The sequence below is a fragment of the Martes martes genome (genome assembly GCF_963455335.1).
Source record: "Martes martes genome assembly, chromosome: 10".
Lineage (NCBI taxonomy): Eukaryota > Metazoa > Chordata > Mammalia > Carnivora > Mustelidae > Martes > Martes martes.
In genome coordinates this window covers 20,570,453-20,596,874 of record NC_137898.1, presented here as the reverse complement: position 1 = coordinate 20,596,874, position 26,422 = coordinate 20,570,453, and the positions used below count along the sequence as shown (strand labels likewise).

General features: G+C 54.2%; 1 protein-coding gene across 2 annotated transcripts in view; it reads left to right on the top strand.

Moving 5' to 3' along the window:
* PRDM11 (PR/SET domain 11) overlaps positions 1–26,422 on the top strand; it is a gene marked incomplete at its 3' end in the record, with an annotated part of 77,426 nt that overhangs the window by 11,639 nt on the left and 39,365 nt on the right. For both annotated transcript variants that reach the window (XM_080815192.1, XM_080815193.1), the window contains exons 2-4: positions 20,165–20,289; positions 20,668–20,771; positions 21,372–21,634. In XM_080815192.1, coding sequence (XP_080671318.1) covers positions 20,171–20,289; positions 20,668–20,771; positions 21,372–21,634 — 486 coding nt within the window. In that variant the 5' untranslated portion in view covers positions 20,165–20,170. The remainder of the gene's footprint in view (positions 1–20,164; positions 20,290–20,667; positions 20,772–21,371; positions 21,635–26,422) is intronic.

Below are 26,422 nucleotides of genomic sequence, written 5' to 3'. Positions count from 1 at the left end.
GCCAGGCACTTCGTCAAAGCCCAGTAATACTCTGTCCTGGGGTCTCTGGTCTGTGTTAGCTGCAGCCCGCCCCCCCCGTCCCCACGCTGCAGGCCCCCCGGTGGGCAGCCTGGGATGGCTGTGGCCGCGGCCACAGTTTCATCCCACTGTCCACTCCCTGATTTCCCAGAGGAGGCTGCTGCCTGGGAATGAGGCGGGTGATTGGAATCCTTCCCGGCTCACCCGGCAGGTCCTGGACTAGGACCTACGGGGAGGGAAGGAGGTCAGCCTGACCCTTCGCTTGGCGGCGGCGGCCGGGAGCCTGGGTAACGTAACCCCACACCTCGGGCAGATTTACCAGCTCTCAATGGAGCCCGTTGTGGCCGGGGATTTGATCTCTCTTGGCCTGCAGGGTGGGCAGGAGAAGAAAGCAGCTTGGGGCCAGCCTCTCCCCAGAGAGGCCTGGGGCCCCTCTGAGCCACACTGGCCCTGGTTTGGGTTTGCCTTTCTGCTCGGGAGGCGAGTCTCTGCCCGTGATGGTATGTTCAGTGCTGGAAAGGATGGCCCTTTTGCCCTTTCCTCCCCTCCTCCCCACCCTGCAGGTTCTAAACCACCTCTCATGCCACCGTCCCGCCAGCTCGCTCATCACAGCCACCCTGTGAAACGGGGAGCCTGGCTGAGGCCATTTCACAGATGCACATACTGAGGCTCAGAGCCACGGAGTGACTTTCCCAGAGCCCCACAGTGGGCCGCCAGTGGTGTTGAGAATATACCCAGGCTCTCTGGTTTCGTGTCCAGCTCTTTGTCATGAGGCCACTGAATGCAAGGGTGTTGGCAGAAGGTGACCCACTGATCGGTGGCCTGTGTGGTCGGTGAGCTCAGAGGGTTGGGATTATTTCCTGAGAAAGGAGAAGCACCGTAGCTGGCCCAGGGCCTTGCTCTTCCCTAGCTCTGGCCACGAACCCTCCTGGTGGCCTGAGGGAAGTAGGGGACAGAGTGTGGCTGGGGACAGGGCTTGCTCTCTGAGCCCGTCTCCTGTGGTGTGGGCAGAAGACTGCAGTGACCCTTGGGACTCGGGGTGCTCCTCCCAGGGAAGCAGGAGCTCAGCCGTCCTCGGGCCCTTTTTAAGACTGGAAGGTGCAAGGCTCAGAGAGGGCGGGGGCTGCTGTGAGCTGACAGTTGGCAGAGGGGAAGCTCAGACCCCCACTTCCTGATTCCAGATATAGAACCCTTACCAGTCATGCCATTGGGTCACACCAAAGACCTTGAGCTGGCCCAGCTCTGAGTTACGAGCATGGCTGTTGGGGTCAGAGAGATGTGGGCTTGGGTCCTGGGTCAATAATAACTTCATATTAATTGATCATTTACTATGTGTCTGGTGCTATTCCAAGTCTTGACCCATAACATTTCACTTAATCTTCAGAATAACCTCACGAAGTGGATGCCATTATTATTCTCCATTTACAGCTGAGGAAACTGAGGCACAGACAGGCTAAGTGACTCCCCAGAGTCCTAATGGGGATGGCACTGGGATTTGAATCCCAGCAGCGTGACCCCTAAGGTTGTGTGTGAACCATTCCAATGCTTCTTAGGACCAGGAGGATCTTCCCTACACCCAGGACAGATCAGGCAGTGCCTGACCCATGGCCGGTGCTCAGTATACACATGTCGAGTGAATAAGCAACCACGTCTTTCTGGATGGCAGTGAAGTGAAATCAAAGGTACCTTTCCCCCAGCATTGCTGGGAAGGGTCCACTTAGTGTGTTGATAGTGCAAAGTGCTGACGAGCTCAGGGCTTGGGCCATGGCAAGTCCTGCTGGGGATAATGGGGTTCCGCTGCCACTGAGCTGCTCAGAACCCTGTCCCACAAGTGAGTGGTGCTGCTCTGAGCTACTGCACTGGCGGTCGGCTGCCTGCCCCGGGGGGCAGAGGTGAATTCTTTCTGCATGGGTGGCTGTGGGATGTTCCCATGGCTGGCCTCGGGCTTCCTCTGGGCCTAGCCAGGGGCCAGAGGACTGAGGGTGAGCACTGTGACTGTGATCGTGAGGGACCCTTGCATTCCTGTTGAGCACTCGCGGCCTATGGGAAAACACATGTGTTTCCTTGTCAATTTCCCAAGTCCGTTTCTCATCCAGGCTCAGGAGGTGAGGGGATTTGCAGGTTCCCACAGGCCTAGAGTGGGATTCCGGTCTGCTCCCAACAACGACCTTCTAAGGAGCCCCACTCCAGGTGCTCACGTGTCCCCTGTGGGTTCCAAAAGTGCGGTAGGTATCAGACATAACCAGATCACAGGGCCCCAGGAGGTCTCCGGGATGACTCCTGCCTCAGCCGTCCCCCTAGTTGGGGAACCCTTCCCACTCAGATTTGCTGTCTTTATAAATAGTTTTGACGGCAGGCTCCCTGTAGTGGCACTCAGGAGATGCAATTCCATCCCAGGCTCCACAGGTTTGCTGTGTAGCCTTGAGTAAGCCCCTTCCCCTCTCTGGGCCTTGGAGGACAGCCCTGGAAAGTGAGTCCATGGGACTCGCTGATCTCCACTGTTCTGTGCTGCCATTAGGGGTATGATTTATACCTCATTTCCTCGACCCCTTTTTAAGAGACTAGGATATTGGGGACCCTCCACCTAGCCAAGCTGGGACAACAGGGCTTGGTTCTGGTGTTGACTCGTCCTGACATGGTGAAAAGCACATCTGAGGCCTTGCCAGGGAATCCCCACTGGGTCCGCTGCCCTTGGCCCACCCTGAGAACTTGAAGTTTGGCAGACAACACCCAGCATAGGGGGAAAGCACATCTTTTGGAGTGCATGAGATCTGGGTTGGAATTCTGGCTTTGCCCCTGACCTTTGGCTATCTACCTGACCTCTGAGCACCTTTGTTTCTCACCTGGGAAATGGGGAGGGTGAAACCACCCTCCCAGGGTTGAGATGAGGATGGGATGCTCGAGCTTCTCCCCAGTAACCCACTGACACTTAGCAGGTCCCTGGTGGCAGGCATGGGTCTGCTGAGTATGGGGGGATGGCGGGGGTCAGGACCATTCTGGAAGCCTTGCCAACAGCCCCGGAGGCTGAGTCCCAAAATAGAAGACCCCAGAGACAGAGGCTCCCGATGGCCAGGCCAGCCTCTGCCAGCCCCCAGGAGGCCGCACTGAGCTGGCAGCGTGGGCCTTCCCTCCCTCCTGGGCCTGTTGGCTGCATAAATTACTCGGCAGCCTTTGGGCTAATTTTACCTTCTTGGTTTTCATGAATCATTTCCCATCCGGGGGCGTGTGAGAGGAATGGCAGCGGCTTTGCCAGCTGGATGCCCCTGGGCCAGCCGCGGTGAAGCAGCCGTGGTGGGCCCTGCTTGCACGCTCTCGGAAGCAAGGACAGGACACCCGGGGACCCCATGAAGGGCCCCCGAGGGCTAGCTCCTTCCAGCCGTGTCCCTGGGCCTTTGGGTTATCACGATTGGGAGTCAGTGAGCCACAGCAGGTCCCGGAGCTGGAACTTGGGCTAACTCTAAAAGAATTTGGCATTACATGGGGCCTGACTATGATGGCCCCCAGGGTCCCTTTTGACCTCAGTGGCAAAGCAGTACGCAGAGAGACCCCTGTGGCCTCAGGTGCGTCTACCTACCCAGCACCAGGAGTTTGCTCGAATGCTGAATTTTCACAGTGACCAGGGCCAGAGCTGGCAGGTCCTGACGAAATCAAACCCAAGCACCTTGGATGAACTGGGGCTTGGACCGGGAAAGGAATTCGTCTAAGGTCTGTTCGATCAGTGGAAGAGGTCAGGCTACTGGTTACTGACAGTTTATCCCTTTACTCGCAGAACCCTACGCGACTATAGTTATTCCCATTTTATAGAGGGGTAGCTGAGGGCACAGAAAGGAAGAGAACTCCCCGCCCCCTGTGCCGCCCCCGGTGACACAGTTGTGGGCAACTGTAAGTGGTGGGCAACCATCCGCCCTGAGCTGTCACCCCCAAGTCCCAAGTTCTGTACCACACTGCCCCACCGAGCGCACTGACAAGGTTGCTCACACCCTCTCATCTGCTTGGTCCACTCACCAAGTGTGTGATGAACTCCTGCTGGGTATCAGGGACCTTCCTGGCCCCAGGGAGACTTGGGAGCAGCTGGAGCGGATGGAGGCTGGTGAGGTCCCACCGCAGCACCCATCTTGCCTGAGGCCAGGTGCCCAGAGTTTGGCGTCTGCACAGCATGGTGGTCTCAGCCACATGGGCCATGAACTCAGATCAGATGCCAGGCCGGGCAGGGAACGCATCCGAGTGGCCCAAGCTGGCTGGAGATCTGGAGAGTTATCGGCCTTGCCTGTTTGAGGAGTGCCCCCGCCCCCTGCCCCAGCTCTGGCACACTGTGGCCACGTGGGACCACCTGCCTGCTGTTGCCAGGGCTTCCGATTTTCCTAAAAAAGCTGAACATGGGATTTTTACCTAAAATCGTCTGTTTCTTCAGAGTTGGCAACTAAAGCAAAAATAAAAATTGGAAACCAAAACCAAAAATCAGCCACCAATTTTTAACATGTGGATCCCTTCTACAGACCTGTCTCTGGTTGGAGCAGGTTCTAATTATCCCCCCAAGGGCCACCTCTCTCTCGGGAAATCCTTCACTACCTGTCACAAAGCCCCAAAGCCTACCCCCTGATTGTTGTTGGTCCCCCTCCATGCAAGACTGCCACCTGGGAGTAGTGGCGAAAGCATGGCTTTGATTTGAGTAGATTCCAGACAGCTGCTGTGCAGCCTTGCTCCAGGCACTCGTCTTCTCTGAGCCTCTATTTCCTGTCTGAAAAACAAGTAATGTAAACTGTATTCATTGGGTTTTTGAAAGGACTAAAGACCATAAGACAGAAACTCAAGTCAATCAGGATTAGGCAAACATGGAATTTATGCAAAGTCCAGCTTCAGGTACAGCTTCAGGAACAGTTGGATCCAGGGCTCACACAGAGTCCTCAGGACTTGGTTTGTTCATCTTACTCTGCTTTCTTTTGTACTGACTCCATTCATAGGCAGGCTAGTGTCCATGGTGTCACTGTGGCTGGCTACAAGCAGATCCATAGTGACATCCCATCCTTTCAGCACTCCCTCTTCCCAGCAGACTCCTCCAAAGCCCCCAAATCGCCACTCGTGATTGGCTGGGCCCTTTACCCTTCCTTGCACCATTCCCTATGAGTTGCAGATTTAAGTGCTGATTGGTTGGTCCTGTCCCAGAATGGAGCATTTGGAGAAGGGGACTCTCCAAGGACACCAGGCTCCTTGGTGCCAGAAGGGCGATTGGAGGCTAGCAGGAAAACCCACAGACATTCTACCCAGGCTGTAAGCCTCACGAAGGCGAGGACCCAGTTCACCCTGGGGTTCCTAGCACCTAGGACAGTGGCTGGGAGGCAAGAAAGTCAAGAGCGAATGAATAGCCTCCACAGAGTGCATTGAGCCCCTGACACAGAGCCTCGCATAAGCCACACCCCATGCCCCTCCTGCCTCCTTCCTGGAGGGCCAGGATAACGGTCTTGCACCCTTACCAGCTTCACCTGTCTGATAGAGTGTCAAAGTTCTGCAGTGCCCGCTCAGTACGGAGCTTGCCAGCTTAGCTGGGGGAGCCCCAGGACACCCGCTTGTTAGGACCATCCTGACAAAGTGTAATGATACTCATTGGTGATCACAGCACCTTGCATTCAGAGGTATCATTTCCCCCAAATCCTCTCATTTCTTGCTTCTTTACTGCGCATGTCCAGATGATTTATGTTTGTTACTGTTCTGAGACCGGGCTATAGGTAGAGCTCCAATTTCAGCAGCTGTAAAAAGGGGTTGTAATCTACCCCGCAGGGCTGAGGGGAGGATTAGGCGACATAATGAAAAGGTGGAACACCAGGGGCGCAAGGGTTGGACAAAGTGGGTGCTCAGTCGAGCCCAGGTTCCCCAGGATTCTTTCCACAGTGACCTTAGTGAATGGCCACTGGGGGCACACGGAGAGACAGACAGACACGCCCATACGTGCACACGGAGAGTCAGGGAAGGACCCCAGCCTTCTGGCCAGGACTCTACGGATCAGCAGGACAATTGACTCTAGCATGGGGAAGGGTAACGTCATTACGTGGGGGGGCTATTACTGCACCCCAAGTCCCGTGGGGTGACATGGTGGACCCAGACGGTGACTGTGTGGACAGTGGGTCACACAGCACCAGAAGAACTTGGTGCTAAGGGCCCAGCACCTCGGGTGGCCGGCAATGAACAAGCCGGTTCCCTTCCTCTGGGCCCAAGCACCGCGCTCACTTTGACCTACTTAATTACCTACATGACCAATATGGCTCAGCGTCGGAGGTGGGGAGGCCTTAACAGTTCACACACTCAGCAGGGATGCTCAGGACCCTCGGACTGCCTCGCTCCCCCCACCGCCCCCAACATGCCTTACTTGTCCAAAGATGGGACGGCGGCCTGACTACTGACAGTGAGCTCCCGAGGGAGGTAGTCATCACGCTTGGTGACGACAGGTGCCACGGCTTTGGGCACCATGCTGTTGCAATGGGTGCTTCCCAACTTTTCTGCTCGTGCCCGTCACCTAGGGCAGCCTCTAATAAGCGGCGCCTCTGCTGCTGGTCTGTGGGCCACACACCGAGAAGCCAGGATTTAGGTGACTTTTGAGGTTTCTTTTAATTTTGAGATTCTGGGCAAGACAGGATGAATAGAACAATAGCCAGGGAGAAGGGCAGGGGCGGGAAGGAGCAGTGAGCGGGGAGGAGGAAGAGACCTCAGGAGAGGTAAAGGAGGGTGCCAGGCCCACTGGGCCCCCACAGTCCCCAAGCGACTCCCTCCCTGGGCCTTTCCCTCTGATCTCACGGTGTAGTAGGACCCTTTCCTTGGAGCCAAAAACACCATGTGGGGTTTCCCCAGGGCCCTACCTTGCTAAATGGAGGCTCCAGTTCCTTGGGGCAGGGGAAGTGCAGGTTTGAGAAAATGCAGGGCACCCTGGACAGGGGCTGGAGAAAGGAGGGCTGGGTGAGAGGCCGCTGCCCAGCACAGACCATGGCTGTGGGTTCCTATCTCCCACCGCCTTCCTCTGGGAGGCCTTGAGCAAGTCACTCCCACCCTGGGCCTCCAGCTCCTTGCAAGGAAAGGAGGTCCTTGGACCCAGTGGTCTGGTGGCAGGCTTTCAGCTCCAATAGCCCAGAGGAGGCAGTGGGACACAAAAGTTCAAGTTTGCTTTCCCCAGCCCTACACCTTAGAAGCCAGAGGGGACTTGGGTGCAGAGGGCTTCAACTCCCTACCTTGCCTTCCTCATTAGCATCTGGGAGAGGGGACCTGAGGAGCTAATCAAACTAGAGGCTCTGGGGGTCTCTAGCATCTGTCATACCGGGGAACCATCAGTGTGACATGGCCCTGACCTTCCTTAAATGAATCTACACATCCAGGCCTCTTTCACACATGGCCGCCTACCCTTCTGAGGCGTCGCGTGCAAGTGTGGCCTCCCCAAGACCCTGGCTGCCCCAGCCCAGAGACTCTACACTGGGGCAGCTGGACCCCGGCCCTCCACAAGCACCCCTTCTTCTCCCCGAAGCCTCATGTGTCTGTGCTCAGCTTGGTACTTGGGATCTTATAGCCACGTCGGCCTGGGAGGAATGGGTGTGGACTTCAGAGTCCCCTTCCAGGGGCCAGCAGGTGGTAGGAAGGAGCCCCCTCTGCCCGCCCCCCCTCCACCAGCAGATACCTTCTCCCCCTCTGCTCCCCGCCTGGGAGGGAGCAAGACCGCCCCCAGCTTACTTTTGATACCATGAATACTAAGATGCTTTTTAAAATGTGTTGTTTGGCAAAAAAGATAGGAGAGCGTAATCAATAACTCAGAGGCATTACTAATCTGCTTTTTAAATCAGAAATGCATGCATCTGGGGGAAACCCGGTAAGAAGTAAGGCCCTTTCCTCCACTAGGCCTCAGCCCCAGCAGCTGTCACAGCTCACGGCTCTTCTGCGCAGACGTGAGCATGAATACCTGTGTACGTGCTTTCTATTTTATGGAAATAGGGCATGTTTATTTTATATAACATTTATCCAGCTTACTCGCTTTGCCTCCAATGCCATTCTAAGTATATTGCAAATATTAACTCATTCAGTCCTCCAAACAGCCTTACCAAGTAGGTGGTTTATTCATGTCCCCCAAATGCAGAGAAGCTAAGCGCCCCCCCCCCCATATGACACAATGTTAAGTGAAACACTTGGGAGTTGAACCCCCGGCAGCCGGGCATTGGGATCCACGCTCTCAACCAGGACTTGCTGCTGGCTCTCTTCTCTCATGAAGCATATGGTCTTTACCTTGGTTTTGTTTTTACCACCGATTATGTAATCCATTCAACAAATGTTTATCGTGTGCTCACTTTGCACCAGGCACTGTCCTACTTGCAGGGGATACAGCAATCAACAGAAGATTAACATCTCTGCCTTCCTGGCCTTTACATGCTGGCTGGGGAGACGGCAAAGAATATAAATGAGGGCTACGTAAATTTGCCAGTGTGAGTCGAGCGCAAGAGAAAAATACACCGAGGAAAGCGGGGTAGGACTTGCCCAGGGACTGCAGTTTTGTCCAGGTGGCAGAGAATGTGACACTGGCCTGAAGGGATGAGGGAATGAGCCCTGTGCGTATCTGGGGAAGGAGCCTTCCTGGCAAAGGGGACAGCCAGTGCGAAGACATAAGACGGGAGCCATGCCGTGGGGCACAGCAGTAGGAACGGGGTCGCAGAGGACAGACTGCGTCTCTCTGGGCAGCTTTGCTGGGCGCTGGGCATGTGATGGGCTCCGGGAAGGATTTGGAGCAGGGGCCCATTTGATCAGACTGGTTGGAACAGGTTCACCCTGGCTGCGGGCTGGAGAATGGACAGCAGGGGCAGAGTAGGCCCAGGGAGACAGCTAGGCTGCCCCTACACCCCTCTGGCCTGAGGGAGAAGGGGCTCAGGCCATGGTGGTGGCGTTTCTTCCATCCCTTCCTGCTTTGTCCAGAGACCCTGTCGTTGACTTACCCGGCCCCCAGATGGACTCGTTGGTTATTTCCAGTCTTTTGCTATTCTAGACCATACTGCAGTGAATCCGCTTGCACATGTGTCTCAGTGAAATTCCTAGAAGTGAAATTGGAGGACAGAAGATTATGTGCATCTTGTAAAGGTTCCCAGGCTTCTACAGCGCTCCATAAATACACCAGCTTCTGCTCCCACCGGCAGCACAGGGAGCGAGAGAGGGCTCGGGTTATAGCTTCAGGTCAGGCCTCGGGTTTGGGGAGAGCCATGGCTGGGGGGCTATGCTGCAGGCCCTCCTGATCTGCCCCTTTGGAGGTCGAGGCACTGTGGAGGCGGACTCCTCACAGAGGCACAGCCAGAGATCGGGACCCCAGCCAGAGCAAGTTGGGGGGAGGCTGTCCCTGTGGGGCAAATGGTGATGGCTGTGTCTAGTAGAGGCCTGTCCTGGAGGGGCTTGAGCGACACAGGGGCCGAACAGGAAGTGAAGTAGGACAGATTCCAGAAGCAGTCCATTCTGTTGTCAGTTCAAGTCCTGGTCTCTGAGGCACAGTCTGACACCAGTCAATTCTCTAATTCTGTGACACCAACGAGGTGCCCAACGACTCCTTTCAGTTCTAAGCCTCAGCACCCAGAGCCAAGCATTGATCCCACAGATGGAAGGCTCAGTCCCACCAGATGGTCCCCACCTCAGACACCAGCTGAACGTCCTGGGACACCCGTGTTTCTGACCAACATAAATCGGGCGTTTCCACCACCTCCTCCTCAGGTTCTATGATTTGCCAGAATGACTCACAGAACTGAGGAAAGGGTTTTACGAACAATCACCCGTTTCCGATAAAGGGTACAAGCCAGATGGAAGAGATGCGCAGCGGAGGGTGTGCGGGAGGGCTGCGTAGAGCTTTCCTGCCCCCTCCAGGCCCCCTCCACTACCCTCCCAGCACTGCTCCCTGTTCACCACCCAGGAAGTTCTCTGAATCTTGCTCAAGAATTTTTGAGGCAACTTACTGAATGAAAGAAAATATTTGCAAACCATCTATCAGAGAAGGGAATTCATATCCAACAGACGTAAAGAACTCCTACGATCCAACAGCCAAAAAACCCAAACAAACGGATTCAAAAATGGGCAGAGGATCTGAATAGACATTTTTCCACAGAAGACACATGGGCCAACAGGTACACAAGTCAACATCACTCATCATTGGGGGAATGCAAATCACAACCACAATGAATATCCTGTCACTTGTCCGAACGGCTGTCATCAGGAAGGCGAGAGAGAGTGCTAGTGTTGGCCGGGAGGTAACGGGGAAGGAGCCCTCGTGCACTGCTTTGGGAATATCAACTGGTGTGGCCACTGTGGAAAACGATATGAAAGTCCCTCAAAAAAAAAAAAAAAAAAGGAAATATCCTATGATCCAGAAATTCCACTTCTGGGTATTTACCCAAAGAAAACGAAAACACTAATTTGAAAAGGTATCTGCACCCCCATGATCACGGCCGCACTGCACCGTTTGCAGGAGCCAAGGCTTGGGAACAACCCAACTGCCCATGGCCAGATGAATGGATGAAGATATGGTAGAGATATACAATGGAATATTATTTATCCAAATGAAAGAATGAAATCTTGCTGTTGGTGACACCATGGGTGGACCATGAGGGCATTAGGCTAAGTCCAACAAGTCAGACAAAGACAAATCCGGTAGGATCTCCCGTAGGTGTGGAATCAGAGCAAATCATAACCAAGCTCACAGATACAGAAAACAGACTCCAGGTTGCTGGAGGGGGTTGGGAGGTGAGACAAAAGGGGTGGAAGGGCGAGAGAAGGGACAGACTTCTAGTTTATTTTATAACTAGTTTATTTATAAAATGAAGTCCTGGGGAGGTAATGTGCAATGGTGGCTATAGTTAATAACGCTGTGTTGCATATTTGGAAGTTGCTACAACAGTAAGTCTTAAGTGTTTTCATCACAAGAAAACGAATTCTGTAACCACGATAGATGTTAACTTGACTTACTGTGATCATTTCGCAATATGTACAGACCAGTATGTGGCGCACCTGAAACAAATATACTGTTTTATGTCCATCATATGTCAATTTAAAAACCAAAGGATTTTTGTAGACCCTCATCTCCAGGCCCCTCCCGTCCCAGGAGGTCAGTGGGTGGGGCCGGAAGTTCTAACTTTGAGTTTCCAGTTCTTAACCGTAACCTGGTTCCAGTGACCAGTCCCATCCAGGGGCTCTGTAGGGGCCCCACCCTTAGTCACTTATCAGCATAAACTCAGGGGAGCTGGAAAGGGGCTCCTTATGAATAACAAAAGACACTCCTATTACTTGGGAAATTCCAGGGGTTTTAGGTGCTCTCTGCCAGGAACTGGGGACAAAGAACAAACATATTACTTATTACACATAACGTAATTACACATAAAGTTATTACACACAAAGCTGGTACAGCTTCATCCTCGGGGGGCTTCCCGCCAAAGGCCTTTGCACAACGTGTCTGCTATTCGCAACAATGGCTGCGTGCTTCCCTGTCCAAGTCATGAAATAGAAGTCCCTTTCTTCCCTCGGACGGGCCTAAGTAGGTCAGGTATCTGACCTGGGGAGGGGAATGTCAGGTGCTGATGAATGAAAGGCCAGGTTCATGATCTAATAACTGGGGAAGGGGATGGTATCACTGTAATAGGCTTAGATTAGTTGGAAGTCCACACCTGGAGCTGAGGGTAGGCTCAGCTTCTCCTGAATCTCAGCAGGTGCTGGGAGGGACATGTCGCACCTGAGCAATGTCCGGTTCTATTAGTGGGGAGGAATGGGGGAATGGGATCCAGGTAAGCCACCAGCAGGGTCTACTATGAGAAGCAAACACACACACACACACACACACACACAAAAGGTGCCACCCTTGACCACCTCTGTGCTTGGCTCAGGGAGCTCTTCCAACCTCTTTCTGTCAAAATCTGATCAAGGATGGAGCCAACCTGGTACCCTTAAAAGGTTCCTCAGGAGGGACCACCTTGGGAGAATGTGTTTTCTTGCCCCTCCCCCTCTCCCCCCACAGCCAGCTGCGATCACTGGAAACTGCTCCGCAGATGAAGACCTGAAACCCAGCTGGCTGGACCCCAGTTCTCCAGCTGCATGATCGGGGCTACACTGACTGGGCCAGAGTTTCCCCCCATGGGAGCTCTTGGCCCTTAGGACCCCTTCAGATATTTTCCCTTTGTTTCTACCAACGTATAAATACACACAGAAAAATCCGCATATTATAAAAGCACGGCTCAATCTATTTTCACAAACTTCACACACCCAGTGGACTAGCACCAAGATCAAGAAATAGAGCATAGCCAGCCTCTGAGAAGCCCCTGGCTCATCCCTTTCTAGTTCTTCCCAAGGATTACCACGCACACTTCCAACAACACCATAGTTTGGCCCATTTTTTTTTAACTTTATATAACTGGAATCATACAGTATGTACATTTGGGGTCTCACTTCTCAGCATTGCGGCTTCATACCATAGCACAGAGCTGTGGTTTGTTCAGTCTCGTTGCTGCATAGTAATTGACCCACCGAGGTATTCTGTAAACATAAAGAAGCTTAATGAATATTGTACAGTTCCCTGTAATCAGCAAGGCAAATGAATGAGCGGGCCAGATCTCTCTGCTTTTCCTTAGGATGATAGTAACTAAGCAGTGTGGTTGTTGGTTATCACATGCCAGTGTGTACAGGAAAAGGAATGAATTTTTTTTTAGATGTATTTATTTATTTCAGAGACCGAGAGAGAGGGGCCGAGGGAGGGGCAGAAAGAGAGGAACAGACAGTCTTAAGCAGACTCCCCACTGAGCACAGAGCCCAGTGTGGAGCTGGATCTCATGACCCTGAGATCAGGACCTGAGCCTGAAGCAAGAGTCAGGATGCTTAACTGACTGGGCCACCCAGGTGCCCTGAAAATGAATGAATGATCATACAACGTATACAGCCTTTTCGGTAGATGAAATCTTTCAAAATGGGAATCATAAAGTAAAGTAAAAATTGAAGTCTTTCATGGTAGAAATATCGGGGTCCTTACTGATCGATTAGTCAATTTGCATTCATTCATCAAATGGGCAGTATGCCTGGCATTCAGCCTCGAACTTGGAGTCCTCCTTCCTCCAGTCAGTTGGTTGGGTCTCAGCATCCAGGGACAAGTGGGTGAGGAGGCAGAACCTTAAACATTATCTTCTCCAGCAGTTTCTAAATTAAATGATGGTAAAGAGTTCCCTGAAACAGTTTTTAAGTGACCTTTTTTTTCCTCCTAAGCAAAAAGAAGAAAAGAGACACTCTTTCTCTTTAACACGCTGTGCCAAGTAACCACAAGCGATCCCCCAGAATATATCCTCCCAGACCTGTGTGTGCAAATCCATATGTGTATGTATTTCTAAAATGGGATTATTTTGTATCTATCTTTTCACAATTTGCATTTTTTAAAAAGAGATTTTACTTTCTAGAGAAGTTCTAGATTCACAGTAACGTGAGGGGGGGAAAGCATAGAGTTTTCACATTCCCCCTGTCCCCACACACCTGCTATGGGCCCTCCTCCCACCCCTTCCCACCCCTCCATCCCCCCCCACCCCCGCACCTCCCCACCCCCTGCCGTGGGAGAGTACGGGGAGGGGTACATTGTTACAACTCATGCACGTGCACTGACACACCATGCTGGCCCAGAGTCTGTGGTTTACATTAAAGCTCCCTGTTGGTGTCCGACATTCTATGGATTTAAACAGACATACCCAATTGTGGATCCATGGGTTCACAATTATCCTACCACACAGAGTAGTTTCACTGCCCTAAAAATCCTCTGTGCTCCTGCCTTTTCATCCCTCCCTCCTGCTAACCCTGGGTAACCACTGAACTTTTTACCATCTCCATCATTTTGCCTTTTCCAGAATGTCCTATAGTTGGAATCACACAGCAGAGAGCCATTCCAATTATCTTCTTTCACTTAGTGACTTTCACTCTTCATTAACAATATGTTGAGCGTGTTGTTTCCGTGTCAATAAATATTCTTCTAAAGCACTGTTAGTTGCTGTCTAATATTTCACTGTGTGCTATATATTAATTGCACTCCTATTTTCATGGTGTATGTTTTTCCCTGGGGTGGGTTGTTTGTTTGTTTCCTACTAAAAATAGTGTTGCAGAGGACAGCCTTATGGGTACATCTTTGCATACCGCTTAATTACGTCCTTAGGAGAAACTCCTAGACTTGGGGTTGCTCCTACAAAGTTTTTGCTCATTTCAAGTCTTTTGATATGTGTGGCCAAATTGCCCTCCAGAAAGTTCATACTGATTAATTTTTCCAACCAGAAGAGTGTGTAGGGTCTTTCCCTCACACTCTTGCCAACTTGGAATATTATTGAGATTTTTAAAATCTTTGCTAACTTAATAGAGGAAAAATGATGTTTATTTTAATCTATATTTATTTGGATATGAAAGTTTTGTGGTTTTCCCTAAAGCATATTGGCCATTTGTCTTCTTTTACAAAATTTTTTTTAATAGTATTTCCCATTTTTTTCTGTTGGGATGAGCATCTTTGTAGTATAGATTTTTTAAGAGTGTTTCTCTCCTAAAGGTAGTAACTGCTTATAAATGCCCCCTTTTTGGTGTCAAAAAATTTTTATCAATGTGCCCACCTGATGCTCTACTTTTCAAACAACAAATAAAATGAATGATAACAAGAACTCATATTTATAGAGTGCTTATTATATGCCAGGCATTATGCTGTGTAAAACAGCCTTATGAGACAGGTTCTGTTCTGCTGGACAGATGGGGAAACTAAGGTAGGAGTGGTTCATTTTCTCCAGGTTACATAGCTTGTAAGTGGTTGTACGGGTATCGTTTGATTAACCAAATGCGTGGTGACATTCGGCTTCCATGAATTCAATAACATTTTAAAATAAATGTATCATTCATTCATCCTAGAAGTATCTCCATACATTTACAAATCTGTTTTACATGTAAATTAGAGGCATATATTTGTTCTAAGGGCAGTGTTTGCTGGACATGTAATTGAATAACTCCATGTAAGAATTCTGTGCTCTTCCTCTGTTACCCCCGTGGTTTACAATTAAGAAACACGTTGGACCTTTGATTTTTTTCAAGAAGGGGAAACTGAGGCTCAGGACAAGGCAAGAAGGAACTTGCACAAGGTCACCTAGAAAGTGTACGGCACAGCCAGGACTGAAACCCAGAGCTCGGGATACCCAGCCCAGGTCCCTGTGTGGCTTGGCCCCACCTTCTAATCTCCAGTCCCTTGGGTATCAGAGGAAAGGACAAGGATGCTGTGCTGGTCCCGGTGTGGACCCGTCACATTCTCAGGGTGCCAGGCGCTAGGGAAACCGAGTGGGCATGGATTCCCAGTCCTCCGGCCACATTGGCTGCCGGGCATTCCAGGACCCTGGCACCCCGCCGAGGGTGAAAACAGAGCTGCTGCTTCCCAAGTTGCCTTCTGCCCCCTCCTCTTGGGTTTGCATCTCATTGCTGGGTTTGCAGCATGCCTAATCTCTGCGTGTGCAGACTCAGAGGAGCCAGCTGAGAGGAAGCATTGCCAGCAGCTCGGAGTCCTCCACGAGGCCTGCTGACCACCCCTCCCCCAAGCCCCTCGCTGGACGAACAGGTCCAGAGCGGCCTGCAGACACGGCTCCTGGAGCTTCAGCGGGCTCGGGCTTTATGGTGCCCGCTGAGATGGACCCAGTGAAGGACACTAGCCCGTGGCGTTCTCTCTCTCTCTCTTTTCCCAGATGGAAGTCCTGCCACATCCCACCTCGCCCCCACAGCCTTCATTACGGACACAGAAAGCAGCTGTAGCGCACAGCAGTCATGCAAGTGAGACTCGGTTCTGGTTCCCCCAGGCAGCCAGACTCTTCCAAGAATGGAGAGAACTTAATTGTACGGTCAATAAATAAATATCAAATACTGAGTACTCTGTAACCCATCGTAGTTCCCTTTTTGCTCTAGCTGCCGGGAGGCTCAGAACTGAGTGGGTGGCTAGATGACTAGCCATCTTATAACAGATGCTTGGTATGATTGGCATCAACCTTTCTCCATGAAATCTCTGTCCCGTTAAGTATTCTGTGTTTGTGTTACAAATCATCACAATGCTTTTACGTGATGAAGGTGGGATGTTAGTGAAAAATTAAACATGAAAGAAAATGGCCAGTAGACATCTCTACTTTGAGATAGAAATGCTTTTCTCAGAAGAGATGGTTTTCTGTTTAAGACTCAGAAAAGTGGCTCTACATCTCTTTCCCTCTCTCTCCCTCCATCCTTTGTTCTCTTACTCCTGCTTTTCCCTCCTTCCCTTCCCCTTTCTGGGTCCCCCCACCCAACACACATCTTCTTCCTGCTCACCCCTTGCCTCTGCCTCTGGGTGGCGAATTTAATACTGACATCCTTTACAGATCCATAGCACTTGGCTCTTCCCAAGGCCTCGCCCCAGCCTTTACCTCATCTATTCCTCGTGGGGATTGCCTGGCAATTATGATGATTTCCATTTTACCAAGGAAGACACTAAGGCCTGGTGAGTTTAAGTGATGTGCGCATGCTCACAGCATACACTCTTCCTATCAGATTCAGATCCAGGACTCATGAGTCTAATTCCATCACACTCTCCGCTGAACCTCACTGCCTCTCAAGGCCAGCCTCACCCACCGGGCCACCCACGTTGCCTGGCCGAGATCCCTGAGAGCACCCCAGAGAGAAGAGGATTCAAAACAATAACCTCCCCATCCTTTTGAGATCTCTTTAAGAGCTGAGATTCTCAGTGGGGCCAGCAGGACCTATGGGGCAGGGGCAGTGAATTGTGACATGGGCCATCTGGTCAATCATTTAGTAAATACTGAGAATGAGCTATGTGCTAGGCAAGGCTGAGACTAGGGTGCGGCAACAAGGCACCTTAGGTGCCAAATTCAAGGACGCATTCACTTTCAGGTGCTGTTCCTACAAGTGCAGGACCCGGAGAGGCGGTGTCTCCTTAAAGTTTCTGCCCTGGCACGTTGCTTGCCTTTCACTAGTTCTGCCCTGGTACCAGGCACGGTTACAAGTGCTGGCTATTCAGTGGTCAGTGCCTGCCCTCATGGAACTTACCATGTATTATGGGAAACAGGTATTAATCAAATAGTCATGCGAACAAAAGACTGTTCTAAGGGTGACAAGTGCCATGCAGAAATGGACATGGGGCGGGAGGTATTATGGCAGCAGGGGGTGAAGGGAGGTGGGGAACAACAGTGAGAGCTGAAGGATCCGTAGGCGTTTTTCAGGTGTGCTCCAAGGAGAGGACACAGCAAGTTCACAGGCGCCACAGCAGGGTGGAGGTGTCATGGGGGCAGGGCGGGGGGGGGGCGGGGAGAGGAGGAGGCGCGTGCTGGTGAAGGATGGAGGGGCCAGAGTGGGAGAAATGCAAAATGGTCCCAAGCAGTCTGTTTCTAATAAATTGCCAGAGTCTGCAAATGATTGACTTAAAAAAACAAATCCAATCCAATGGAGAGGATTCAAAGCCACCCTTAATGAGGTCACTCATCCCCACCTTCCTGATCAGCTTTCTTCCTGGGCAGGTATGCAGAGACTGTGCCTAACCCCCTCCAAATTCATCTTCGTCCATTTCCATATGGCAATGTCTGTGATAGACTCTAACGCTAGCCACGTTTAGCAGCTGAACAAAGGCCACAGACAGGGTGGCCTAAACAAGATTTATTTCTCACAGTTTCAGAGGCAGGGAAGTCCAAGATCAAGGTGCAAGCCAATTTGGTTCCTGGGGAGAGTTCTCGTCCTGATTTGCACACTGATGCCTTCTCGTCCTCACCTGGGGCATAGAGAAAGCCAGCTCTGGTGTCTCTTCCTTTTGGATTAGGGCTCCACTTTTATGACCTCATTTAATCTTTACCACCTCCTCACAGGTCCTGTCTCCAAATACAGTCACATTAGGGCTTAGGGCACCAACATATGGGGTGGGAGAGCACACAAACTTTCAGTCCCTCACACCTGCGGGTGGGGGGGGGGCGTCACACAGCCAATCACTGGGATTTGAACACAGACAGTGCCCCTTTGGGAACCTAGGCCTCTAACCACCAGTCTTCACTACCTCGGGATGTATTGTGTGTGAATGCTGCCCCTCCCAGTGAGAAGTGGTCCTCAGGGAAGGAAGCCTTCAGTAATCCTTTACAAATCCTTAGGACCTTGTCCCTGCCTGGCAGCTGGACTTGTGGGCTGCCGATCCCACCCCACGGTGATCCCAGTGATCCTTCTGGAAGAGGCTGGGCTGAGAGTGTGGCATGGAGGTGTACCAGACCTGAACCGTAACGCTTGAATCTGGGGGTTCTCCTGTTTCCAGTTTACTCAGAGCAGGCCCCCAGCTCCAGTCTAGACTCCATCAGGAACGGACTGTGTGACCTTGGGGGAGTCCCTCGACATCTTCCCGCCCTGGGTTCCTGTCTGGTGACCGCAACCCTCCTCCCTTGACAGGTGGCTGGAGGCCATTCGGTGGGCCAGGAGGTCGGTGCCCCCCTCCCACCGCCGCAGGCGCCGGGTTCCCACCCCGCACCGCGCAGGTGGGGAAGGGGCGGCCTGCCGCGCGCCCGGCGGGTGGGGGGCAGGCAGGGATCGGTGGTGTGGCCCGGTTCGCCGCAGGCCAAGCCGCAGCCACTCCGAGTCCGCTGCGGCCGCAGGGAGGGAGCGCGGGGGGCCGCACGCGCACGTCGCCGACCGGCTCCCCACGCCCGCCCTCTCCGCGCTCGGCACCACCCCCCCCCCCATTCCCCGCGCTCCCGGCCACCCCAGACGCCCGCCCGGCGCCCCTCCCTCCCCGCCCCGCGGGGGGCTGCACTCCCACCTCCCCCCGGGTGGGCCCCCGGCCGCCGCCCCTCCCGGGCGCCCGGTCCCTCCCGCTCCCCGCGCGCCCCCCTCCCGGCCGCCAGCCAACTGCGTGCCCCCGGGGCCGGCAAGAAGCCACATGCCCCCGCAAGGAATGCCGGGCCTGGCGGGCGGGGGGCGGCGCTGGGCAGGGCCGGGCCGGGCAGGGCAGGGAGCTCCCCGCCGGGAAGGTTGGTGAGAGGGAGAGAGCGGCCCGCGCCCTCCCCGGCCCCCCGCGCCGCCCCTGCGCCCGGCCGCGGGACCTCACACTTTCCCCGCCGGACACGCGGGCGGGACGCCCCGCGGGGCTGCGGGGGCCAAGGACGGTGGGGGGCGGCGGCCCGGGGGCCGGGGAGGAGCGACTCGGCCCGGCCTGGGCAGCCCCCGCCCCCCTCCGCGCGCCCCCCGGCCCCGCCGGCTCGGAGGAGGGGGCAGGCCGTCGTGTTTCCCCGCACCCCTCCCAGCCGCCGCTGGCTTTGGGGCCCCGGTGGGGAGCAGGGGGCTGATTAGCCGAGGAGCAGGGGTGTGGCCAGCGGGGCCCCGGGTAGTGAGTCACACACGCCGCTCGCCCAGTCCCGGGCCGCGAGCGCGGTCCCAGTCCGAGCCCTGCGCCGCCCTGGCCCGAAGAGTGTCCCCGGGCTTGGCATGAGGACCCCGGGGTGCCGAGGGAGGGGCTGAAGCCCGGCGCGGTGGTGGAGGAGGGCGGTAAGCGGCGGGCTGGGGAGACTCCCCTAGAGAGAGCGAGAGCGGGTGGGGCTTGGAGTCAGGGCTGGCCCTGCCGGCCCACACACACCAGGACCCCCAGGCCCGCCTGTACCTGCTCTGAGCTGGCAGAGCGGGCTTGGCTACATTCCCTGGCAGCCCCTGAGTGAGGGGGCTGCGCAGCCCGGTGCCGAGAGGCCAGGTTCCTCTGTCAGTCCGTCCTTGGCCCCAGCTGGACCCGAGTGGGTCTCTCTCCCGGTCCCCCATTGCAGACTTTTGTGCGGAGGCTTCTGTGGAAGTCTCATATCCTTTGCCCTTTCTTTGGTCTCGGGGTCCATGCTGTGCTATCCAGTCCTGCCCTCTGGCCTGAGCTGCCCCTCGGCCTCTGACCCCATGGGGCTGGTGGCTCCAGTCGTCCCCAGGACCAGCCCGGGATAGAAATGGCATTTCCTCTTGGCCGGGCTACAGCTGTTTTTGTTGTCTCTGTTCTCAAGCATTTCCTCTGGGGATGGCAGGGAGGGTAACCAGACTCCACGGGACCCCCGCTTGCCCTCTCTGACACTCACCCTTCTTCCCCTGTCTCTTTGATCCTCTTCCTGTGCTGGTCCCGCCTTCGTGTCCCCAGGACAGAATGACTGACAACATGAAGGAGTGCCTGGCCCAGACCAAGGCGGCTGTGGGGGATATGGTGACTGTGGTGAAGACCGAGGTCTGCTCCCCACTCCGAGACCAGGAGTATGGCCAGCCCTGGTGAGGCCCTGATGCGGGGGCAGGAGAGGGAGAAGTGGGGAATCTCATGGCTGGGTTGGTTGCACGCCCTGGGGAGAGTTCCCAGTCCTGGCCCACAGTCCTTCGCCTGCTCTGGGCAGCTCCCGGGAGCAGATGTGAGCGAGCACAGGCCCTAGAAGACCAGAAGAACCCACATGGTGGCCCTAGAAGGCCTAGGCCCAGGTCTCAGAACACCTACCTTTTCACGATCCCCTGCCCTGAACAGGCTGGCACTCCATCGCCCGCCCCACATCCCCACGTCCCCGTGGCCTCCTGGCCAGGTCCATGGCTTCTCTGCCCACCAGCCTCCCACTCTCTGATGGCTTCTTTGCTTCCTTTACTGGCCCCTGGCCTGGCCAGCTCTAGGAGACCAGACCCCTCACCCATGGAAGTGGAGCCCAAGAAACTGAAGGGGAAGCGTGAGCTCATCATGCCCAAAAGCTTCCAGCAAGTGGACTTCTGGTGTAAGTGGAGCCTGGGGCTGTTCCTGGCTTTCTCCTCCCTTCACCCCTTCACCCTGCTCCCCCACCCCCATACCCCGTCTCTGCTTAGGGAATTTGTAGCCATAGGACTAATGATAGGCACTTGCCTATGATGTATCAGAGACCGGTCCAGGCTTCCGTTAATCCTCACCCTTAACCACTGAAGTGGCCCTTATTGGTCCCATTTTCCAGGTGAGGACCCTGGGGCTTGGTGGGGGCTGAGAGCCCTGCTTCGGCTCCCACAGCCCTCAGATGCACACAGTTGCCGTTCCAACCCAGGCCCATCTGCCTCCAGAGCTAGGCTGTGAACTTGAAACAAAGGGAGCTCCTGGCCTCCTTCTCACTGGCAGGCGTGTCTGCCGAGCCCCCAGGGAGGGGAATGGGTTTTTACCACTGAAGACTCAGGGGCCTGTGGCTGGCTGGGGTGGAGCCAGGGCCGGGACTCGTGAGTCCCATGCAGTGTGCTTTCCACTGCCTGATGCCGTCCTCAGGGTGGGCCTCCCTGCAGCCCCTCAGCCTCCGCCGTGGGCGTGCCGCCTCCCCGCACCAACTGAGGCTCTTTCGCTCTTTCCGTCCCTTCAGTCTGCGAGTCCTGCCAGGAGTACTTTGTGGATGAGTGCCCGAACCACGGTCCCCCAGTGTTTGTGTCCGACACGCCAGTGCCCGTGGGCATCCCAGACAGGGCTGCCCTCACCATCCCGCAGGGCATGGAGGTGGTCAAGGAAGCCAGTGGGGAGAATGACGTGCGATGCATAAATGAGGTCATCCCCAAGGGCCACATCTTCGGCCCCTATGAGGGGCAGATCTCGACCCAGGACAAATCAGCTGGCTTCTTCTCCTGGCTGGTGAGTGTCCCCTGGCCCGTGCCGTGGGAGAGGGTGCTAAGGAGTGTGGAAGGAAACCAGCAGGGGGAGCCATATGCTGGCCCAGCCTGGCCCGAGAGCTTTCCTGCCATCCATCCAGGATGCAGGGATGATGGATCTCGCTATCCCCTTGCCCTAGCTGAGTAGGTGTGCCACCCTGGGTGGCTGATGGCCATGCTGAGGGGCCCATCTGGCTGGGGTCGTCAGTAGAATCGGTGGGGCTCTAGGGAACCCATGGCCGGCCAGCCAGGCAGAACTCAGGGCGATTTCCCCGTGAATGTTCATGTGTGTGTATCTGGTGGGCCATTGTGTGGCATTTACAAAGGGTTGACCCAGGCCCTTCTCCGCAGTGGGTGACTTGGGTCTGGGGGCTGTGGGAATGCAGAGCATGACATTCAGCCCAAAAAGCAGTGATGCTGGGTACTGGGCTGGGTACTGGAGGAAGTCGCCCCTGCCCTCAGGGAGGGGACAGTCTGGTGGGAGAACAGATGCTGGAGAGGTACGTGCACACATGGTCATTGCTAGGGAAGGGGGAAGACGGGACACTCTCGGAGCAGAGGGAGACGGTGGTGTTCATGGTGCTTGGGGATCTGGGGCCAGGAGCCCAAGTTCGTTCTGTCAGCCAGCTTTGCTGTTTACTATCAAACGTGAACGTGGACGAGTCATTTAACTTCTCTGTGCCTGTGTTCTATAACAGAATAATTATAACTGATGGTGGAGAGGAAATAGGTCAATACTATGAAGTTTTTAGAGCCATGCCTGCCTTCGGGAAGCATGCAGTGAGTATTAGCTATTATCGTTGTCGTTGGCCTCCTTGAGGGGTCTGGGCAGGATTTCCTTCAGCTTGAGACTTGAGGACTGAGTAGCAGTCAGGGGACGGGAGATGGAAGAATGCTGTAGGCACACAGAGCAGCTGAGTGAGGGAAGCTCCCAACAGGTCCAATGCGGTGTTAGCAATGAGCTCAAGAGTCAGTGTGGCAAGAAATCAGCAGAGAAGGAGGCAGGGGCAGATCACGCTACATTTCCCGAGTCCGGGTAAGTGTGTGCTTCTCCTGTGGGCCGGGGGAAAGCACTGAAGCAGGCCAGGCAGAGGCCTTGCAGAATGGGCAGGTTAGGTAGCAGAATGGAGAATGGGGATGGGCAGGCAAAGATGCTGGTTTCAACTTGGGTGCTGGAGGCAGGCACATTTGCGAGAGACTCAGGAAGGAGAATCTCCAAGATTTATTAACGGATGGGATGTGGAGGTGAGGAAGAGGGTTTGTGATGATCTGAAGAGGAAGGATTATTAGGGATGACTCTTGACTCTCGGGAGTCAAGCTTGAACAGAGAGGGAAGAAGGCAGAGCCGGTAGAGAAAGTCAGGCTACAGAGGAGGAAGATCATTCATTAGTCATTAATTAAACCCTTCTTGTGGGGCTTCTCTGTGCTGGGCATTGAACTGGCCTTGGGGATATAGTGATGGGCCAGATCAGACATCAGTCCTGCCCTCACAGGGCTTCTTATGGGGAAGCTAGAATGAATCAAACAATAAGATAGATAAATGTAAAATCATGATTCAGGAGATGACGAGACAGTGAGGCTAGGAGAAAAGGGAACAACCAGAGTAACTGATGTGACCAGAGGTCAGGGAAGGTTTCCTGATAGTGGAGCTGTGATTGACAGGAGAGAATGCCCACCAGATGGACAGAACAGCATGTGCAAAGGCCCTGTGGCAGGAGAGAATGGCACATTTGCATGACTAGAAGAAGGTCATCATATCTGGAGTGCAGCAAACACAGGGGCTGGGAGAGGGAGAGAGAAACTTGGAAGTCTAGGGCCCAGTAAACCAAACTGGGACTTCTGCTCTTTAAGAACAATAAAAAGTTTTGTTTATGTTTTTGAAAGGGTGACTTTGGGTGCAGCCTGGAGAACAGATCAGGGGTGGGGGCATTGGTGGAGAATGGGTGCCCACATCCCAGTTAGAGGGCTACATTCGTTCTCTACATCGGTGATAATGGAGGCTTGACCGAGAGTGGGGAGGCGACGTGGCGACAGGTGAACTGGTTTGTGACCTGGTTCAGGGATGAGCGAGATTGACTGGAAAACAGATCAATTGGCCTAAGTAAGGGAGAGGGAATTGGCCGGAACAAGTCCTTCAGTGTTCTTCTCTCAGTAGGTCAGGAAGGCGACTTTTAGAAGTGGAATGCAGGGCAGGGCCTGGGCAGAGGGCGAGATCCCCTTTCTGGTTTTGGACTCGCAGAGTTTGGAGTGACAGCAAGGTCCCCAGTGGCCATGTCAACTAGGCAGTTAGCTACATGGGTGTAGAGCCGGGAATGGGGGTTTGCAGATGTCGGTTCCTGAGTCACCTGGATGTAGGTGTCGGTAGGGCTGGGGGTGCGGAGGACAGCCCCCAGGGAGAACGGGTGAACTAGAGGTGGAGAGGGCCTAGGGCTAGCGGTCCAGGAGGGGAACATGATCCTGCAAGGGAGAGGAATTGCAGCCTGAGAGGTGGGGAGGCCAGAAGGGCCAAGAAGAGAAGGGCTCAGAAGTGTCCACTGGATTTAGTGCCAGAGAAGTCACTGGCGACCTTGGCAAGAACTACTTGGTCAGACAGTGGTTCTTGACCTGGGGCAGTTGGTGCCCCCCAGCCCCTGCTCACCCCAGACATTTGGTAACGTCTGGAGACATTTTTGGCCATGATAACTTGGGATCGGGATATGCTACTGGCATCTGGAAGGCAGAGACCGGGGTTGCTGCTAAACCTTTCACAGTGCATGGGACAGCCTCGTCCCACGAAGAATGGTCTGGTCTCAGTGGCTGATGGTGCTGTGGTGAAGCCCTTTGAGAGAGCGGCAAGGTGGGAACACTGTTAGAACCCAGGTGACCACTAGACCCACTTCTCGGAAGCTGGAACAGTGGTGAGATCAGTGCAGGAGAGACAGGAGCTGGGAGGGGACGGCTGCAAGCAGACCTGGGGGCAGGGGGCTTTGTTCAGATAAAGACAGTAACATCCTTGAAAAACCTGGTGGGGGGCGCCTGGGTGGCTCAGTGGGTTAAAGCCTCTGCCTTCGGCTCAGGTCATGATCTCAGGGTCCTGGGATCGAGCCCCACATCAGGCTCTCTGCTTAGCGGGGAGCCTGCTTCCTCCTTTCTCTCTGCCTGCCTCTCTGCCTGCTTGTGGTCTCTGTCAAATAAATAAATAAAATCTTTAAAAAAAAAAAAGAAAAAGAAAAAAGAAAAACCTGGTGGGGGGCTGTCCTCCTGGAGATCTGGTTGACTCCAGAGGAGCGATGAGGTAGGGTGGACAAGCTCTTCTATGACCAAGAAGGTTCAGATGGAGACATTGCCTATGGAAGGGAAACAGGTCAACAGTTTTGCTGTCGCTAGAGGGATATCCTAGAGACTCGGAGCGGTTGGAGGGAGGGGAGTGTAGTAGGCCTAATCATGGCTTCTCTGAGAATGGCCGTGTCCTGACCCTGGATCCCTGCATATGTCCTCGTAGATGGCCAAAGGGACTCTCCGGAGGGTATTACATTAAGGCTCTTGAGATAGGGAGATTATCTTGGATTATGGAGGTGGGCCCCATGGAATTACAAGCATTCTTATAAGACGGAGACAAGAGAATCAGACTCAGAAAAGATGGGAAGATGTTATCCCGCTGGCCTTCAAGATAGAAGAAGGAGCCAGGAGCCAAGGAATGCAGGTTCCCTTTAGAAGCTAGAAAAGGCAAGGAAGTAGAATCTTCCCTTAAGCCTCCAGAAGGAACTCAACCCTGCCGACACCTTGATTTTTAAGCCTTCCAACCTCTGGAACTGTGAGGTAATAAATGGGCGGTGTTTGAAGCTACGGTATTGTGGCAGGTTGTTAAGAAGGGTTAGGAGGTGAATGCAGTGGGCTTGCGTGTCTAGGGTGGGGGGGACATCTGTCGACACATGCAGAGAGCTGGAGATTGCTGGCCTGAACCAGGGGAGTGGCGAAGGTGAGTTCAGGCATGGTGAGTGAGCTGCAGGTGCCCATGTCTAGGAGACGCCCAGGTGGGCGGTCCAAGGACAGGTCGGCGCATGTAGGTCAGCCTGAGGACAGGGGCTTGGGCGGAGGGCACACGAAGCACGTGTCTGGATGCAGTTGAGGCCCCCGGAAAGGATGGGCGGTGGTTGCCTGGCGGCAGAGAAGCAGGGGGGACTGAAAGCCGCTGGGCTTGCGCAGGGCACCGGGCTCTGTATCCTGGCTACGGGCAGTTTCAAGATGGAAGCCATGCTGCTGGGGATGGAGATATGAGTGGGAGGGGAGGAGAGAGCCAGCAAGGCTGGCTGGCTTGTTTTGAAAGTCTGGCTGCTCGAAAGCAAGGATTCTAGGCTAGCTGGGTGCTACATTACTCCTCTGACAGCCCCACAGGCGAAGGTCCCTGGCCTTCTGGTTCCGAGGATGGACCCCAGGACTGAGGAGGTTAAGCATGTAACCCCAACTCCCAAGGTTGACGCACGGTAGACTGTGGCTTCCCACAAAGGTAGCGCCTTTCCACAGTGCCAGGCTTTCAGGATGGGAGGCGAGGAGCTCTATTCCCAACCAGGTACCATTGAGGCAGAGTGTCACTGGTGGTTGTAGTCCTTGTAGAAGGTTGTGGGGCCAGGGAGGAGGGGAGTGGCTTTTGACTGGGCAGACTGAAGTTGGATCTTGAAGGATGGGTAGAGGTTCAGCAGAGGCAAAAATCTAGGGCTTTGCTCCTTCCGCTGCCCGCAAGAACCTACACCTTGGGACAGCCCAGCTGGGCAAGCAGCCTCCCCCGGTTTGC